This window comes from Falco naumanni, chromosome Z (assembly GCF_017639655.2).
Source record: "Falco naumanni isolate bFalNau1 chromosome Z, bFalNau1.pat, whole genome shotgun sequence".
In the NCBI taxonomy this organism is placed as follows: domain Eukaryota; kingdom Metazoa; phylum Chordata; class Aves; order Falconiformes; family Falconidae; genus Falco; species Falco naumanni.
In genome coordinates, this window is record NC_054080.1 from 7,006,320 (window position 1) to 7,025,147 (window position 18,828).

General features: G+C 41.2%; 1 protein-coding gene across 3 annotated transcripts in view; it reads right to left on the bottom strand.

Moving 5' to 3' along the window:
• Window positions 1-18,828, bottom strand: part of FAM172A (family with sequence similarity 172 member A) — a 270,192-nt gene that overhangs the window by 61,938 nt on the left and 189,426 nt on the right. For 2 of the 3 annotated variants that reach the window (XM_040579311.1, XM_040579315.1), the window contains 2 exons: window positions 15,785-15,901; window positions 12,359-12,443 (listed from right to left, as the gene is read on the bottom strand). In XM_040579311.1, coding sequence (XP_040435245.1) covers window positions 12,359-12,443; window positions 15,785-15,901 — 202 coding nt within the window. Of the gene's footprint in view, window positions 1-1,070; window positions 1,100-12,358; window positions 12,444-15,784; window positions 15,902-18,828 lie in introns of those variants that run through there. The other variant, XM_040579314.1, reaches the window with a different exon arrangement.

Here is an 18,828-nt window from a genome sequence, read left to right on the forward strand (position 1 = left end):
TCCCTTTCAGACCCACAAAGCTGTGATACTGGAATCTATTAATGAAGAATTAAAGTACAAAAATGTAATTAATTCAAGCCAATGCAATTTACTGGAAAGTTAAGTCCTAAACAAATAAAGTCAATTTCAGTCTCTGATGAATTAGCATGTTTAGCTGACAAGGACTTATACACAAACAGAGTAGATGCGATTTTTTGGTTGGGATTTTGATTTATTTCTCTGGAACATTCTGAACAACAGGACAAACTATGGCAACTTTGCTAAGCATGTTTAGAAAGTCCTTTGTCACCCTTTTCTTTCCAGCAACTAATTTTTGCTCTTCCCAGGTTTCCCACGGAACCTCTGAAAGAAAGACCTTCTATACTATCATTACAGTGGAGCCACTTCCCTGCTGCAGCCGGCTGGCGATGCCGCCCGCTTCGCCAGCTGTTTGTTTCCAGTCACCGTATCCAGCACCTGAGTTACTCCCCCTTGCCTTTCAAAAGACACATTAAAATGTCTCCCTTTTACTAGGAAGATACTTTCCTCATTTCTTCTTCTATGCTGTAATCTATTATCATAAAACTTGGTGAAACTTAATTACAACTAAAACTTCAAATTAGGCAGAAATTGATCAAATGTTTCATAAATTCATGAGGGGACAAATGGCACAACTTCACAATTCTTGTTTACTCATGAAAACTTGTTAAAAGTCAATATCATTCAATATTTCTAAGAACTTGCAGACTAAGTAATCTGTAAATGTAGTTATCGTGGAGAAACCACTATTGAATAGAGATGCTACTGCTGGAGTGTTGTACGGATAATCCACAACACAGCAAGTAAATACAAATTCACTGGCAGTAAAGCTTCTGTAAACGTGAAGATAAGCAGGATAGTTATTAACAGGAAAGATGACCACCTTTTTTGGGGCGTTAGTATGGTTTTTTTTTCCTTTTACTTGCAGTGAGACTTAAAGAACTCCATCTATTCAGTTTCTCAAAAGAAAACTGAGTGTTGACTTGATTCCAGTATCTAATTCATATGGAGAAAAAGCAAATACACTAAATGGCTCTTCGATTTAGCAGAAAAAGGCACAGCAAGCATTAATGGCTGGTACCTGAAACCAGACAAAGTGAAAACGCAAATGAGCCACTCCTCTTAATAGTCTGACAAATTAGAAAGGAAAGGAAGCAATGGATTCCCCATCTCTTGAACCATTCCAGCCAAGGCTGAACGACTTCATGGAAGACACATTTTAACCAAATGCAAGTTTTAAATTTCAGCGTAATAACAATCAATCAAAAGTTAAAGACCTATCTATAAAAGTGGAGAATAAGTGATCTAAACGTCCTTCCTGGCCTAAACTATATACATTTATGAAAAGAGAGCCAAAGTTTTCAAGTGAAAGTGAACCTTTTGAAAAAGTTTACCAAATCCAAATCCAAATCTGGATTCTAACAGAAAATACAAGCTGAAATGTAAATGATATTTTGGATGTTATGTCAATGCAAATAAAAATTTTGCTACTGAATTTTGGATTAAATCTCTCTGGGAATACCTCCTTACAGGTGCTGAGCTCTAGCAGAAATACAGCTTTTACAATTACACTGATGTACCAGGTCCCATCTCTATAGATGTTCTGGCTTCACAGAGCTGCTGAGGATAAAACACAGAAAATGTTCTCTAAAATTACTAACAGTAATGTGCATACAACTTGGAATATGCATACAACTTGGAATACAAAGACAAATATTCAAGCTCAATCCCACAAAGTACTTAATTAAAACTTAACTGAGACCCAGGAAAAAAGTTTCACTATTGCTGGACTGGAGCCTGTAGGTTTTTGAGAGGTGATGAAAGGACAGACTATGGCTTTCTCTTCCACCCTATGGAAGATACATTTTAACCCTGCTTTAACCCACCAGTTAAACCGTGAGGAGCAAGGTGTACTATCTGATGCAACGTTGCCTATGTGTATTGAGAGGCTGGGAAGACATTGGGTGTAAAAAGGTGATGATAAGCAACTATGTAAGGAAAGCTTTTGCTGCCATCACAAAAAGCACGAGGAGATGGAAAAACTGCTATTTCTGCTATTTCTGCTATGGCACATTCTGACATGCCCTGGAGGAAAAAGTTGATCTGAGTCCCACACTCACAGAATCATAGACTTGTTCAGGTTGGGAAAGACCTTTCAGATCATTGAGTCCAGCTGTTAACCCAGGACTGCTAAGCCCACCACTAAACCGTATGCCACATCTACACGTCTTTTAAACACCCCCAGGGATGGTGACTCCACCACCTCCCTGGGCAGCCTGTGCCAACGCTTGGGAACCACTTTGGTGAAGATATCTTTCCTAAAACTCAAGCTAAACCTCCCCCGGTGCAACTTGAGGCTGTTTCCTCTTGTCCTGTCACTTGTTACTTGGGAGAGGGGAATGACCCCCACCTCATTACAACCTGCTCTCAGGCAGTTGTAGAGAGCAGTAAGGTCCCCCCTGAGCCTCCTCCTCTCCAGACTAAACACCCCCAGTTCCCTCAGCTGCTCCTCATCAGACTTGTGCTCCAGACCCATCACCAGCTTCATTGCTCTTCTTGTTCTAGTTTCCCCCCTTCAACAGGCAAAACTAGAGCAGACTGAACTAAATAATAACTTAATTATATGTAACACAGTCTTTTTAAAGTGTCAGTCTAACCTGTCACTTGGAAATCTGCAGTAAAGTTGCATTTGTCTATTCAAACATGAATGTGTTCACTATTTGTTGCACTGCCATTGTGCCTCTAAGTGCTGTACGGAGCTAAGGAGTATTTTAACAACAGGACCATGCAGAAGACTGGCTAAGCAACACCTGTTCTGGCATCTGGCATCTGCACAGGCTGAGAAGAAGCACCAGCACTGAACAAAAAGACCCTGGATTCAAGAGTTTGCGATTGCACATTAGAGTAAGGCTTCAGCCAACATGTAGACAGATATGGATACAGAAAACACTAACGAGATGGCATTAAGCAGTATCAGAAGCAATGGTCACAGCAGTCTAACTGTTGTCAAACACTTTGTAGGAAATATCTGGCTGTAATAACTTACATTATTCATTATTACCACAATCAAAGACAGCCTCAGGGACTCTGAGGCAAGCATACATCACTCTAACTAGTTCACTGTACTCTAAAAAAATGCAATGATAAATAGATATGTTTGAGCACAAGAATAATTTTTGATGAAATGGTTTCTCTAATATCAATACTGACTCAAACACATGTAACAATTTGTAGAATGGTACATGAATATGAGTGTTTTGTTCTAAAAAATAACAGTACTGGTGGTATATCGAACACCTAGCTGGTCGTATAAAGAGTTATAAAAATGCATTATAAAACTGAAATTCTTATAAAATCTAACTCTGTGACAGCAGCAACATCTGGTAATTCAAGAAAACACTTTTAAATTCACATTGTCATATTTACTTTTGAGGCTCTGGCATTCTGGAACAGAATCTGCAATATCATTTAACAGGTCTTTACAGATTTTTTCCTTTCCAAAGCACTGTGAAGCTAAACTACTCAAAACACGACATCGGCGCTCTCATCCAGCTAGGTATTATACATTAAATGGAAAGCTGCCTGCAACACCTGAGGCTGAGCACGAGACTAAAAGCAGAGCGCCTTTGAAGAGTCGGGAGTAGGTAAAAAGCTACTTCCACGCTAAGAAGACTTTAGTTAAAGTTGGACTTAGTGCAGCAGCTGCCCGAGCTGTGGCTCAGACAGGCTGATGTTTCAAAGTTTTTGCAATAATTTCCAGCCCCCAACGGACAATGTACAGCAGCAGAAATGGAAGCACAGGACCAACACGTGCAGCATGTAAGGATGTTGACGAAGCAACATCAACACTGCAGATTCCTGCATTCCTCCATCAGTGCTATGAATGCTGCAAATACGTTAAAAGGAATTAATATGCAGCTAAACACAAAAGCCTGCCACCTTGACAAAATGCTGCGGCGTTTAATCTTTTCTCCTAAGTGCAAAGCTTTTACTGACAGCACTACATGCTCATGAAGACATGAAATGCAAAGAGGTTTACAGTAAACACTGATTACTGTAATCTTAATCTCCATGAATGTCTAGTGAATGCAGAAATAACACTTTTAGCAAAATAGGTAAATTGCCTAATATGCCTTATTGTAAAAAGTGTGTGGTTTTGTACTTATTTCTTACATTGCTGGAGCTATTGGACATCTACCCCTGGTCTCAAAATACCAGTGTCTGAAAAGAGCCCAGCATGGTCTTCACCAAATTGATTAAAGAGCAAAAAATGAGAAGCATTGGTAAACTGGGCTAAAAGCTGCTAAGGGGATGAGCGAGGTATTGTCTCAGTGCTTAATACAGTTTATGGTTGTTTCTGCCTTGTTTGTTATGAGCAAGACACATGGACTGGAAGCGTACAGTGGTGCAAATAAGGCTGAGGAAGCAAAGCGGGAAGAAATAAGTTGGTCCTTTCCTATGCCTGTTATGAGCCTCACTCATGCAATTACCCCTGCACACAGACCCTGCCGTGCTGCCCAGCTCATTTAACCTCAGTGGAGATCCTCCTGTTTGAACCCCAGGATCTGCTCAGCATGGGGTCATGTGCAGCTAGATGAGGCTCTTCTATGGCAGTACACAACTGAACTCCTAAGACAGCAGGCAGATCCACCTGTTAGGCAATCCCAATAAAAACTGCTGCCTCCGTCATCTAACGGGTAATTCGTGATTTCCCCAGTACCAACACGAGCTTTGCAACAAGGGCTTTATCTGATGAGCCAGCGTGAGCATGTGTGGGGGCTGGGCTGCAAGCCCGCTCTTCCAGGGAAAGGCTCGCTGTGCAAGTGATGTGCTCGCTTTCTTGGATCAGTGCTTTTAAGCAGATCTAACAGTCCAGAATAACTTTACTTAAATTTACTGTAGCCCCATGGAAGGATTATTGATGCTATTCTATTACTTAGCACAAAGCGGCAGTCTCGAGGGTACTGTTTAGTACCATATTCTTGTCTTGATATTAAATCAAGCTATGCCAAGGACTCAAAACCAGCAGGTAACAAGCTTCTCCCTGTTTTTCACTGAGCTCTGCAGAATCTCATTTTTCATTTGGTTTGAACTGCAAGCCTCTTATGTGCATACAGAAAAATCTCTCACCCCCCCTCAAGCCTTAAAGTACATAGTGTGTGTTTAACACATGCAGGAACGCTTCTGGCTGTGTTTTTTCCAAGAGGCTCAATGGATGACAACCCAGCTCCTTGTTGGGACAAACTCCATCAGAAACCACCATCAGCCCCCCTTCCCCTCTCCCAGCTGAAAGGATCTGAAAAGGCAAAGCAGGAAAACAACCACTTTCTGAACCTCTGTGCAGTGTGAAGGACCTCATTCTGGTGACGGCACATGCAAAGCTGAGTGTTTTCCCTGAGCTCGGACAACTACCACTATCTCTACTCCATGCTCACTCATGTTCAGACTTGAACCCAACCCAACCGTCCAGCACACCACACGGATACCGCATGACTCTGTGGGAGTTAGGGCAAGTGTACCAAGAAACCCCCCACAACTGTACATGAATATTAATTACCATGACCATGGTTTCTTTAATGACATGTATTGGAGCTTATGGAAGGTTGGACACAGTCCTGGGCAACTGGCTCCAGGTGGCCCTGCTTGAGCAGGATTTGGACCAGATGATCTCCAGAGGTCCTTTCACACCTCAACTATTCCATGAAGCCATTTTCCCCTTTTATTAATTTATCTATAAAAGCCTCAAACACTTGCAGTTGGCTGTTAGAAACAATATTAATGATCTTTTTCAGAACTCTGAAGTTAAAAAAAAAAAAAAAAAAGCATAAAGCTGTGCTTGGCTTATCTAAATGAAGTAAAATGTTTTATATATGGTGCAGAGTCAAGTTTGATGCGTGGTACCAGGAAATATGTGAGGATTCACTCAGATACCATTCAGAGTGCCACCGGCACGGGTCATACCTGTCTCTCAAAATCAAGAGTTTGTTTTTCTTCTGCCACCCTGAAATTACTTTATTCAGCTACATGAATTCATTCTTGCACTCTTTTCCTTATTACAGAGACATATATTCAAGTCTAGGCTCTTCCATGAATAGAGCTTTTCTTGATTACTGTCAACGTTTCATTCCATTGTGTTATCCTGTTTGTCTTTTGATGTTATAATTTCCTTATTTTACAATGTTTTAACTACATTGGCTGCAACTGTTAAAAGAATAACTAGTGATTTTGGGGGTCAACTAGAAAGGCTTTAAAAGGATTTGATTAGGTAATTAATTTTACTAACGTTACAATAACTTCTTTTTATTTGATTATGTAAATTAGTGTTGTTGCACATCCACTTTGGCAAAATACTGCAATGTTTAATCTTCTCTCCTAAATAAAAAGCATCCACTGGCAAACACATGAGCTAAGGAATGTATCTTATCCAAACGCTAAGGTGGTCCTTATAAGGCACCCCAAAATACTTGTATTCAGGAAAACACAGGCCATGTTTACCTGGCAAAATTTACTATAATGCCTTTCCTTAGGTAACGTTCACACCACTAGCCTGGAATCAAAGTCACTTAATCCCTCAACAGCAACAGAGATGGACACAGATCCATGGATCTGCTTTCTCCCATCCTCGCTTTCAGCTGTTCCCACCCGGTAGCTGTTCCAGTAGGATGGCTTCCCAAGGGCTTGTGAACTCCTTGCTCCAGAACTAGGAGAAATGTTCTAAGGTCTCAGAGACATCAAGAGAACCACAGCTGTGGTTAGCAGCAACACAACACAACCTGTCACTGAAATGTCTATCACATTGTCTGTGCCAAATTACAAGCTCGCCTCCAATCTCCTAACCAGTAGGACTCCCTCCCACACCTGCTCCATTCTCTGTGATGATTTTAATGTACAGACTGCTTTTAAAGTCTTCACCTTTCTCCACCCTACATTTGTTTACATCTTAGATAGGAAATGGATCCATCTCCTCTAAGACAGAGGACAGGTCTTCTTGTTTGACTCCAATAGGAAGGTAGATTAAGACTGAGGCAGAAGATGACCTCAGGTCTAACAGAGGTCCTTACTGAGGGCTGAAAGGGAAGAGACATTTTAAACACAGAGTGAAGGCAAGAGACTGACAGAGGGCTCCTCCAGGCCAATGAGATGACAGTGCCGTAGCTGAGGATCTTACCTGTGCAAAGCTCCAAAGCTGGAAACCAGAGGGGGCTGTGAGCCAGAGAATCACAGAATGGTTTGGGTCGGAAGAGACCTTGAACATCATCTAGTTCCCACCCCCTGCCCCGGGCAGGGCCCCCTCCCCCCAGCGCAGGCTGCTCCCAGCCCCGTCCAGCCTGGCCTTGAGCCCTGCCAGGGATGGGGCACCCACAGCTGCTCTGGGCAGCCTGGGCCAGTGCCTCAGGGAAGAATTTCTTCCTGATATCTAATTTAAATCTACCTTTTATCAGTTTAAAGCCATTCCCCCCTTGTCCTTTCCCTACATGCCCTTGTAAAATGTCCCTCTGCACCTTTCTTGTAGGCCCTCGTTAGGGACCCAAAGGCTGCGGTAAGGTGTCTTCTTCAGACTGAACAACCCCAGCTCTCTCAGCCTGTCTTCATAGGTGAGGTGCTCCAGCCCTGTGATCACCATCGTGGCCTCCTCTGGACTTGATCTGACAGGTCCATGTCCTCCTTATGTTGGGGGCCCCAGAGCGGAATGCAATATTCCAGGCATTCTCATAAGAGGAGAGCAGAGTGGGACAATCACCTCCCTTGACCTGCTGGCCATGCTTCTTCTGATGCAGACCAGGATTTGGTTGGCTCCCTGGGATGCAAACACACATTGCTGGGTCATGCTGAACTCCTCATCAATCAACACCGCAAGTCCTTCTCAGGGCTGCTCTCAATCCATTCTCTGCCCACCCTGTATCTGTGCTTGGGAGTCCCCCAACCCACGTGCAGGATCTTGCACTTGATGTTTTTGAACTTCATGAGGTTCACACAGGCCCACCTCTCAAGCCTGTCAAGGTCCCTCTGAACAGCATACCTTCCTCCAGCATGCTGACCATACCACTCAGCTTGGAGTCACTGGCAAACTTGCTGAGGGTGCACTCGATCCCACTGCCCATGTTGGTGACATAAACAGCGCTGGTCCCAATACCGACCTCTAAGGAACGCCACTTGTCACTGGTCTCCACTTGGACATGAAGCTGTTGACTGCAAGTGTCCTGAGTGCCAATCACCCAGCCAATTCCTTATCCACTGAATGGTCCACCTGTCAAATCCATGACTCTCCCATTTAGAGACAAGGATGTCATGCTGGACAGCGTTAAAAACTTTGCACAAGTCCAGGTAGATGACTTCAGTTGCTTTTCCCTTATCCATCGATGCTGTAACCTTGTTGTAGAAGGCCACCAAATTTGTCAGGTACAATTTGCCCTTAGCGAAGCCATGTTGGCTGTCACCAATCACCTCCTTATTTTCCATGTGCCTTAGCATAGTTTCTAGGTGGATCTGCTCCATGATCTTGCTGGCACAGAGGCGAGATTGGCTAGCCTGTAGTTCCCTGGGTCTTACTTGTTTCCCTTTTTAAAAATGGGAATTATGTTTCCCCTTTCCCAGTCAGTGGGAGCTTCACCAGACTGCTGTGACTTCTCAGATATGATGGACAGTGGCTTATCAACTTCATCTGCTAGTTCCCTTAGGACCCACGGATGCATCTCATCAAGCCCCAAGGACTTGTGCACCTTCAGGTTCCTTAGATGATCTCAAACCTGATCTTCTCCTACAGAGGGTGGCTCTTTGTTCTCCCAGTCCCTGCCTTTGCCTTTGGCAACTTGGGTGGTGTGGCTGCAGCACTTCTGGTGAAGACTGAGGCAAAAAGGTTATTGAGTACTTCAGCCTCCTCCATATCCCAGGTAACCAGGTCTCCTGTTTACTTCCACAGAGGGCACACACTTCCCTCAGCCTTCCTTTTTATCACTGACATACCTATAGAAGCTTTTCTTGTTGTCCCTGATGTCCCTGGCCTGATTTAATTCTGTCAGAGCTTTTGCTTTCCTAACCTGATCCCTGGACACTTGGACAATGTCTCTGTATTCCTCCCACGCTACTTGTCCTTGCTTCCACCCTCTGCAGGCTTCCTTTCCATGTTTGAGTTTGTCCAGGAGCTCCTTGTTCACCCATGCAGCCTTCTGGTGCTTTTGCCCTTCCTCTTTGTTGGGACGCATCACTCCTGAGCTTGGAGGAGGTGATCCTTGAATAGCAACAAGATGCCCTGGGCCCTTCAGGGCTCTATCCTATGGGACTCTACCAATCAGATTCCTGAAGAAGCCAAAATCTGCTCTCCTGAAGAAGGAGCAGAGGGGAACGGTGCTGGGCAACCCTGCCTGGTAGCTAATAAATGATAGAGAGGAGTGGACTCTTCTCTCGTAAGGAAGGATGCTTTATTCTAGTTGGAAGAACATGGGAAGGGTAATGAGATGGTTGGTATTGGACACATAGCCTCCACAGGAGCTCCAGGTCTGATGGAAGCTGTCTGACCTGGGAGATAAGCCTCTCAACACTGCATGGGAGGCTTTTTAGGATTACATTTACCACACAGGACAACTGTGTTAAATGGGAAGTTTTAAGAGGACAATCCCTTTGGTGTGATGATAACCTGTTGCAGGAAGACAAACTGTGACCCAATCAGATCCTTGAGATGCGGAGGAAAGACCATGAAGGCGGGACCCTTGCAGCACCCCACCTGTTGCCACAAGGGCAGAGAACAGAATTATTATGGCTTGCTTCTTCTGTGTTGTTGTTCTCATGCCCACAACTTCCAATTATTAAAGTGTATTCATTCCTTTTTGTAACTGAGTCAGACATGAATCAACTATGGCAAACATTTTAATTACTTAATAATGCTCTAATCAAAAGCTTTAACAACGTTATCTGGAAATGCAAGTTGTTTTGCCAGTCTGACGGCCGTTTATTTCTCTCTAGTGATTTTTACATGAAATGCCAGCAATAGACTGTGACATACTCTGAAGTAGGCAATGCTCACAAACAACCTGGGGTTGCCTGTAAATCCCAATACGCTGAAAGACTGAATATCAGACCCTCGTTGGAAAAGCTGGCTCATGAGAGGTGACCAAGAGGCAGTTATTCCTGAACCTCCTCCTCAGTGCAAACACACAGAGAAGGCTGGGTTCCAAGCAGAAAAGGGAATCTTCCTGCTGCAAAAGGTTTATTTTAAAAAGTCTCCTCACATTGCTCTGATCGCTTTCGCTGTCATTTCATTTCATTGAAATACCAAGGGCAATGCTGCCAGTATTTGAGTGTGGGCTCTTTCAGTACTGCAATTCTCATGAAATCAGTGAAATAAAATCTCTCACATTAAATACTAATGCTCCTACATCTAGTAGCATTTCATAAATTTATTACAGATTACCCTAATGCAGGCTTATGCCATTGTGCATGCAAACACAGGGTAAGAACTATTCACCTATTCCTCTGTAAATGCCTTACAGTTGTCCATATAAGACATAAATACAACAAATATAAACAAAAACGTATGAGCAAATTGATAATTCAGCAGCAGTCACATAAAGCTATGCTATTTTAAACTGTCCTTCTATTACAAAGACACAGCCTGGAATTGGTTAGCTTCCATTTAAATCGTCCAAAATCTCTGACAAGAACTTCTAAAACATCAGTGATCTTAATCTAGTGCCATTGTATGTATGCATGAAATACAAACAGCCAACTTTTACCGGCTGAAATCCTACCACATTTAAATTTATTCTCCTGCCAAAGATGTCAGTGTAGCTGGCAGTTCGTTAAGTGGAGTATAGACTTTATGTCCACTCTGACCCATCCTCAAGAGATATGTGAAACTAAGACTCACACCCCTATTAAAGTCTCAGTCTGTTTTTCAAATAACACTTAGGATTTCTTTTGTAGGATACCTTTGACATTACCTCCATAGGATGAATACAAAGAAAAAGAACAGAAGCTCAGATGGAGGATTTTCAGTGCTGGCAAGCGTACCGTAAATACTGACTGGTTGCTGTCCAAGCCCCTCTTTACCTGACTGAAATGACCTCTGTAACATGCACTCTTGCACCACAGCAACGCAGACGTCAGGGATCGGAAGTTAATCCTGTTTTAAAGAATTCCATCCCTGCGCAGTATTTGTCTTTTAAACTGCAGTACTCTCCCCTAATGGAGGAAAAAGCTGGTAAATGAACACTGAACCTACAAAAATTTTAGTAATGTACCATCTCCTTAAGCACTAAAGAGCAACGCCAATGCCATTGCACTGCGCCTGCACAGAGCTGACGATCTGGATGGTTAGATCCCAACCCATAACAGAAATGTGATTACAGGTCTCTGGTTGTTGTGAGCTCTCCAACGAAGTACCACTAAATTTTCCAAGCCTTAAAAATACCCTGCAGTAAACTAAATTTCATCTGCAAGGTTAGGTCTCATTAACAACCTCACAAATCCAGACAGATACGAATCTCCAACTTGTCAAACGAACAACTGCGTCTCACAGAGCAAGGTCAAATACTGTTCCAGCTTTTAAACTAATATTGTATAGGCTGTGTCTTCCTTTGAACCTGATTTTGTATTCTACAGAAATATGCTACCTATGGCTTTTAGGAAATCTGATAATCAAACATGAAAGTTCTGTAACAGCTTTATGTATTTTAGATTACTTTCCTACAGAGACTGGAGATTTTCCTGTTACATTGACAACTATGTCTACTTTCCGGCGTTATTACATGTTAACATAAGTCTCTGAGTATTATTCTACGTGCTCCTTGTGATTTACGATTCATTAATGAAAAAGTGTAGCTGAGTATTTCCAAAACAACAGAAATCTCGCATCAACATTCTAGAACACTGTAAATAACTTGATACATTAGCCAGACTTATGCTGATCAGGATTTGGGAAAGTGCCTTATTTCACTTAGCTGCACCTTTCATTAACGTACTTCTTTAACACCTTCTTGCTTACATAGAGTTAGATATTTATTCAAGCATTTATAATAAATTTCCCAGTTTTCATCATTGCTATTACTTGTAAGCTTCTACCTATAATGCCAGCAATTACTTAAAGCCAAAGAGAAATGAAGACTAGAAAAACATACACTACAAGCAGAGAACTTAAATCCCACGTGAAGCAAAAAAAATTTAAAAAATTAACAGTGGGCTCCACAAAATAGAAGCAGCTGCATGCTTCCAACCATATCTTGCCACAGAAGGGTTATTCTGAAATATATATTCTGAAAATGCATTCAGAACCAACTGTGTTTTTAAATAAACAAGCCACTCCACTGAACGCTTGCAGTGGGTTGACGCAAACAAACCAACATACCTGCAGACACGCGCGGGCAGTCGGGCAGCATGGACTCTACCGACGTGTCCAGGGGCTCAGAGCTGGACACCCAGTTACAGCAGTTCTGTAAGAGCAGGCAGACAACCTTGGGGTAAGCCAAAAACTCTTTACAGCAATAAATAGAGACTTCGTAAGTAAGGACAAATCACATCAAAAGGACAAGGATCACATCAAAATACTCAATGCTAATTTACACAGCAGTCCCAACAGGGACTGGAAGGTGCACACACCACACCCGCTTACGCATGCTAACTGGAGATGACATACTGTACTTTCATACAAAATAAGTAAAAAAAGTAAGACCGTACTTCAGGAGATTTGTAATGTGCTTAAATAGCATGTCTTTAAGTGCTGCTTCGAGTGCCGGTGGACTTAAGTAGGTGCTTGGACCAATGGGTGCCTGAATTACCCGCTGCACATTTCAAACTACTGCACGTTTTAAGCTCTTCCTTTCTGTAGCTGTTAAATATGTGTTGATACAAACACTGAGCCTGCTCGCTTGCCAACAATAAGAAATCAGAATTTTTCAGGGGGGTTTGGTGGAGTACACTGTGGAAAGAGTGGTTGCAAAATCACAAAACAACGGATTAAACTGAATAAAAGACATCAAGATAGCAAACTGATATTAAAATAGTTGGAAATATAGCTGAGATGAATTGCATATGAAGATTTAAAAATGTAAATACTGGTCTTTGGGGATTTATGTTCAGGAAGTGTTTATATTTATCTTTTACTCTTGAACCTCTGAGTAGGATGAATTTACCATGGATTTTTTTAATGTTTTGCTCCAAATGCTATCTATTCAGAGAAGCATATGAATTAAAGTATTAAATAATATGCTTTTAATAAAATATGCTGAAACGACACCAAATCTACTGAATTGAAAATTTAATTATAAAGCAACTACATTTTTAATAGGATTGCCAGCTGAATTACAAGATCTACAGGGCTCCCCTTATTACAAGTTTTCCCTTTCTGAAAACCTGATTAACTTCATTAAGGGGAAAAGGAAAAAAAACCCCAAAACCACATAACTTTTTGGAAAGACCCAAAGAATTTTCAGACAGATTTCTATAAAATCATCCCATCAATCATGATTGTAAAAATGGACGATTGCTATTCTGGTAAACAAGCATGTATTGTGTATTTGTAGATGCTTGCTGCCCTAGTTGTGCACCATGGAGTCCGTCCTCACTATGGAAAGATCCTTGACTGGTAGATCAAGTGTCTTATTGTATTTCCTTAATTCATTCTGTCTGGAAGAAGATGTCAGCTGTGTTGCAGTGAGGAGAGAATTTCAAAGGCTTCAGTCCCCACCAATAAAGGGCCAGGAATGGCTTTTGAATAGATTTGTCAAGGCAACCCTACTGTTCTGGGACCAGGGAGAGCAGGAACAACATAAAGGAAGGGTTGCTGTATGAGATTAGAAAGTGAAGTTCACAAAGCATGGCAGATTTTTGTAAGAAACAGTAGATCAATGAAACTATTGAACTCGATGGAAAAAAAAAAAAGAAAACAAACACACTACCCAGTAATGTAACTTTTTTAGTAAAAAATGGTTAAAATGGAAGTATTTCACAAAGGCTTTAAGGTTTAAAGTAGTAAAGCATTATACATTTTACAATTTGCATGTATAATTTTAATTAACAGCTGAATGTGAAATTGCAACTGTAAGATGGTAGAAATTATAAAAGAAATAGAATTTTTATGAAGTATTACATTCATTTGAAATAAGTAAAATTAATATTAACTACTGATAGAACACTACATCAGAGAGCTGGAGATAATACAGAAGATTAGCACACAATTAACCAGCTTTTATATACAATGTGACACTTGCCTGTAAGAAATAAGTATTCTCGAAAGCAGTGTCAAGATATGTAAATGGATGATTTGTTTTATCATTCATCACAGCTCCTAATAAATTCAAAAACCATGACTTCTATAGGTACTAAAAATAGGCCACCAATGATACAGGAGAGATAGCTCCAATGAAGAATTACTTTTTTAACAATTCATTCTTTCAATGACAGCAATTAGCCCTACAGACAGGCAGCGATTAGGTGTATATTTTAATTATTATTCATTCTACCAGTAGCCTTAAACCTGATTAAAGTAAGAGATATCCAGGTGATATGCTAGTCTTAATACCACTCAGCCACACTTCACATATGTAAAATTCTTCTTTCTTATAGGAGATTTTCAATGCTAATGTAAGTTATGACACTCCATCCACTTTTTAGACCATTAATCATTTAACTTATTCTTTAACATCTACTTTCTGCAAATGAAATTAAAAGTAATGCACTTGTCTTGTTCAGACTAAATGCTTAAAGAAAAATGGAGTTGTCAGATTCAAATTACAGGATTTAAAATTTCAGTTTTTACTACATAACATATATTTTAAGGTTTTGATTTCCCATAAAGAAAATGGGGATTTTTCTGACAGAGCCTGTAGGGGTTACCATTCTTTATATTTTTAACATTTAAGTCTGAGCTGTCAGACTGCATCCCAGGTGATTCTCTATTCCCATCAGTCACGGCCTATAAAACTGTAAGGTTAAGTCAGGAATAGGCAGTCTATACATAAAGTTTCACTAAATCCACGGGAAAAAGTCAAGTCTAACCAAAAGTTCAGGATATGGCTAGTTTAAACTTGCCACGTGCGCCTATTGCTTTAGTGTTCTGCAATGGGAATGCAGAAAACATGGACATGAGCCTTAGCTGGTGACCAAGAGAGTAATAAATGGAAGTCCAGTTGGTCTCAGTTTAAAAAGTATGTTTTTTAAAATCTCAGCAATCCCATACTTAAGTATTAAATAAATAATGAATGCATGCCATCGTCATTCACCCAAGGATGGAACCTGATGCTTGTTGGGACAACCCACTAACAGCAGATCATCTTGGACCAGCTAGGTGTAGGGTGGCAAGTGCTTCAACTTTTCACCAGAAAACATCAGAGCACTTTACAAGTAATTTCACCTCACAAAACCGCTGAGAGAAAGGACTTCTTGCCCATTGTGCAAATCATCACGCTGAGTCAGGAAAAGCTTAAAGGGGCTTTTCTGCCACCACCAGATCAAGCCAGGATGCTTGCACCCTGGACTTTGCTCCAGATACCAGGCAACGTGTGGGACACCTTGCTATATGTCTCTCTATATGGCTGTGCAGCAGGATGAAACATGGAACTTGATTCTTATTATTTCGACTGCTATCTTTGAAGTTCAGAAATGGCTTTAATCTCGGTTATTTTAGGGGCTGGTATGGGCACACAATTTCCATCGTCCTGTAATGTGCTGTCTTTCATACCCTAAAGAAATATAAAAGGTCAGCAGATAAAGGCATGTTTATAGAGCCATATACAGACGTATAGACCCCAACTCTGTAAAAAAACCCCAGCCTCACCTCTCGCATCCACTCTCGAATAGTTTTCCCAGCTTCTTGATGCCACACATTGTGAACAGAGTCTGTCAACGCCACAGCAGTTACCTTATTCTTTACTTCTGCCTCTCGTTGAATCATCTGTTAAAAAATATTGGCTTTAAGTTCTTTCTTTCTGTTGAATAGAGTCTGCTTAGTCACAGATAATGATCTTAAATTAAAAAAGAAAGAGCAACACAGGTTCAATACTTGACTTCACTTGTTTTAAAGTTTATACAAATCCTAACATCTCCAGAAGCACAGAAAGACCTAATATTTTTGATAAAAGAAATAATACTAACTTTTAACTGACTGAACTATTCAGTCCTATTATTTTCCATGTGGCTTGACAATTCTAGGATTAAAGGTATCATAGTGAAAAAATGGAAGATTCCCTGAGGACACCTTTTACAAGCTTCTCCAAGTTCCTATTTCTGTGCTTCAGGGAAGCTGGTACCCGTGGTTCACTGTAAGCTACTCATGACTATCATCTACTAATTTTCAGTAGATTGCTGTAGTTTTTCTGATGTACAATCTTACTTTGACTTGTACTTTTTTTTTTTTTTTTTTCCTTTTTCTATCCAATTTAGCTACCTTGCACTCCCACCACGGCCCCAAAATTCTTTGTGGTCTCTCTCCTACATATACTTGCCTAGCTAACACCGAAGCCTCTTAATATTTTCAGGATATTAAAGAGCCTCTGTTGTTGCAAATAACAGTATGACTAAATAATATTAGTTCTAAAACCAATTAAATGATTGCTGCAAATAACACGAACGAACTGACAAAGATGCAGTGGAATTCAGCACTGCTCTGCAAGATAAAAGGGACTGGGAAAGAATAGTTTGATATCAAAGAGAGACAAAAAGGTTTTAATCTCCTGACACGAGTGACCCTAATTTGTAACACTGGATCAAAGAAAGTATAATGAATTATACTTATAAAACCAGCATTTCGCAACTAGTGTCTGTATTACCGTGTATGCCGCACTAAAGTTAATGGTCTTTTTTTCAGCTTCCTTTTGTACAGATGGCAACACACACAACATTTCTAAAACCAGGCATTCTTTGTTCATGCTCTGGTAACCGCTTACCAGCACACAGGCTGCACCTCTGAAACCCCTGCTCTAAAAGAGACTTTTACAATGGGATGTGAATTGTATTTTGCATCAGAAATTTCAAAATAAACACCTTGATCCAGATTTTTGATACATAAGTAGCATTTATCCATACCTTAGGCAGACTATATCCTACTTTCTTCAAAATCTCACACAAGTAAACCCTTCTGGCAAAACACTCTTGCTTGCAATTCCACGTAACCACAGCATGACATTCTGAATTACTGAGCCTTGCCTTTTTCCTTTGCTTACATTACGTATGTTTTACAATCGCTGTAATCAAATTAATATTCTAAGGGAAAAATATTCACCACTATTGGCCAGCTAGTGCCAAGGCAGAGCTCCCCATTCCAGACAAAATCGGGCACCCACCTTCCTCAGTGCTCTGTCTTTGGCAATGTCAGAATTACATGACTCAGGAATTCAGCTGAGCTTTGGACCTCTTGGGCCAGCACACAGGAAGAAACTCTTAGGATTAATCTTTCTTCATGTGAAACCTTTCCATACATACAATTTTTTCCCATCATTTATTTTCCTGTGGGGCACATTTAATACCTAGAACTTTTGGAGAATGGGACATAACAGGTATGTGCGTGGGGAACAAATTCACACATTTAGGACAAAATATCTATTGTATGAAGCTGAGCTTAGTTCTGCTGTAACGCAATACTGACATTTTCAGTCAAACATCTGATACTTGAGCACTAAATTTCACTGTAAATACAAAGATGGCAAAACTCCAATATGGAACCATATGTAAGAATAATGAATCTCAGGATGATCTTCAGGTCATTGCAGGAACCACCGGTGATTCTGCTAAACTGGGGATGAAACCCCTGAGCACCAGACGAAGGTGGAGCCTCAAAATGAGGTTTTTAATTGATGCAACAATCCCCCTCCCTTAAATTGTATGGGCATCTCAAGCATTGACAAAAGCTTTGTCTCTCAAAGGGCTGAGTCACTCAGACCTTTGACCAGCCTGGTTCGGCAGAACTTGGACTTATTATGAATATCTCATCTGCAATATTCTATTCTGTCCTGTCCCGTCCTGTCCCGTCCTATCCTATCCTATCCTGTCCTGTCCCGTCCTGTCCTATCCTATCCTAAAAAGTTATTTACAATTGCATCAGGCCCCAAATGTGGTTCAGATCTGCCAAATACCTGAAAACACCAGTTTTTAGACTGCAGCTTTACCATCTCCTTCATCAGGCAGGTCTATGTGTATGAGATGACCATGGAAGAGCAACCCTTTGACTGCAGGGGAAAACCAGGCTACTTTTGGGATGGCTGTGGCTAGTCCTTTCTCTTACCAGCCATCACGATCCAACTGCTTTACCTTGCCATAACAGGTAAGGTAGCATCACCCTCCTTCTCTAAACAGGAGAGCCGCTGCAGAAAGACCTTCTGGTGAAGTGCTGCAGGTCCTGCTAGCAGTTGTCCAGAGCTTGTGCTCCCGGGCTTCTCCTACACCCAGCACCACAGGCAGTGTGGCTAAAGGACTAGACCCTCTACTACATGTATCTGCTGTAAGAACGGCTCAGAAATCCTACCAGAAAAAAAGTTCCCTAAAAAAGACACTATCTTAAAACAAGACCTGTAAGCCACACATCCCCAACTTGCACTACATTCTGCTGTATATTGAGTAAGTTTTAGAAAAACACCATATGTACTATTATTCCTGCACCAGTGCTCTGCATTCCAACACTCATTTGGCTGCACTGTCTTGCACAAAATGCTGTGATTTAAATCGGCAAAGGAGCGAAAATATCATTGTCCTTGAAGCGCACATACCTACCAATTACTCATGAGTTACTACATGCTGGGGAAATCTTAAAATCATCCCCAGCTCATTGTGGTCCAGTATGACTTCCTCCATGAAGGGCTGGTGTTCAGGAGCTCTGCTAATGACCAA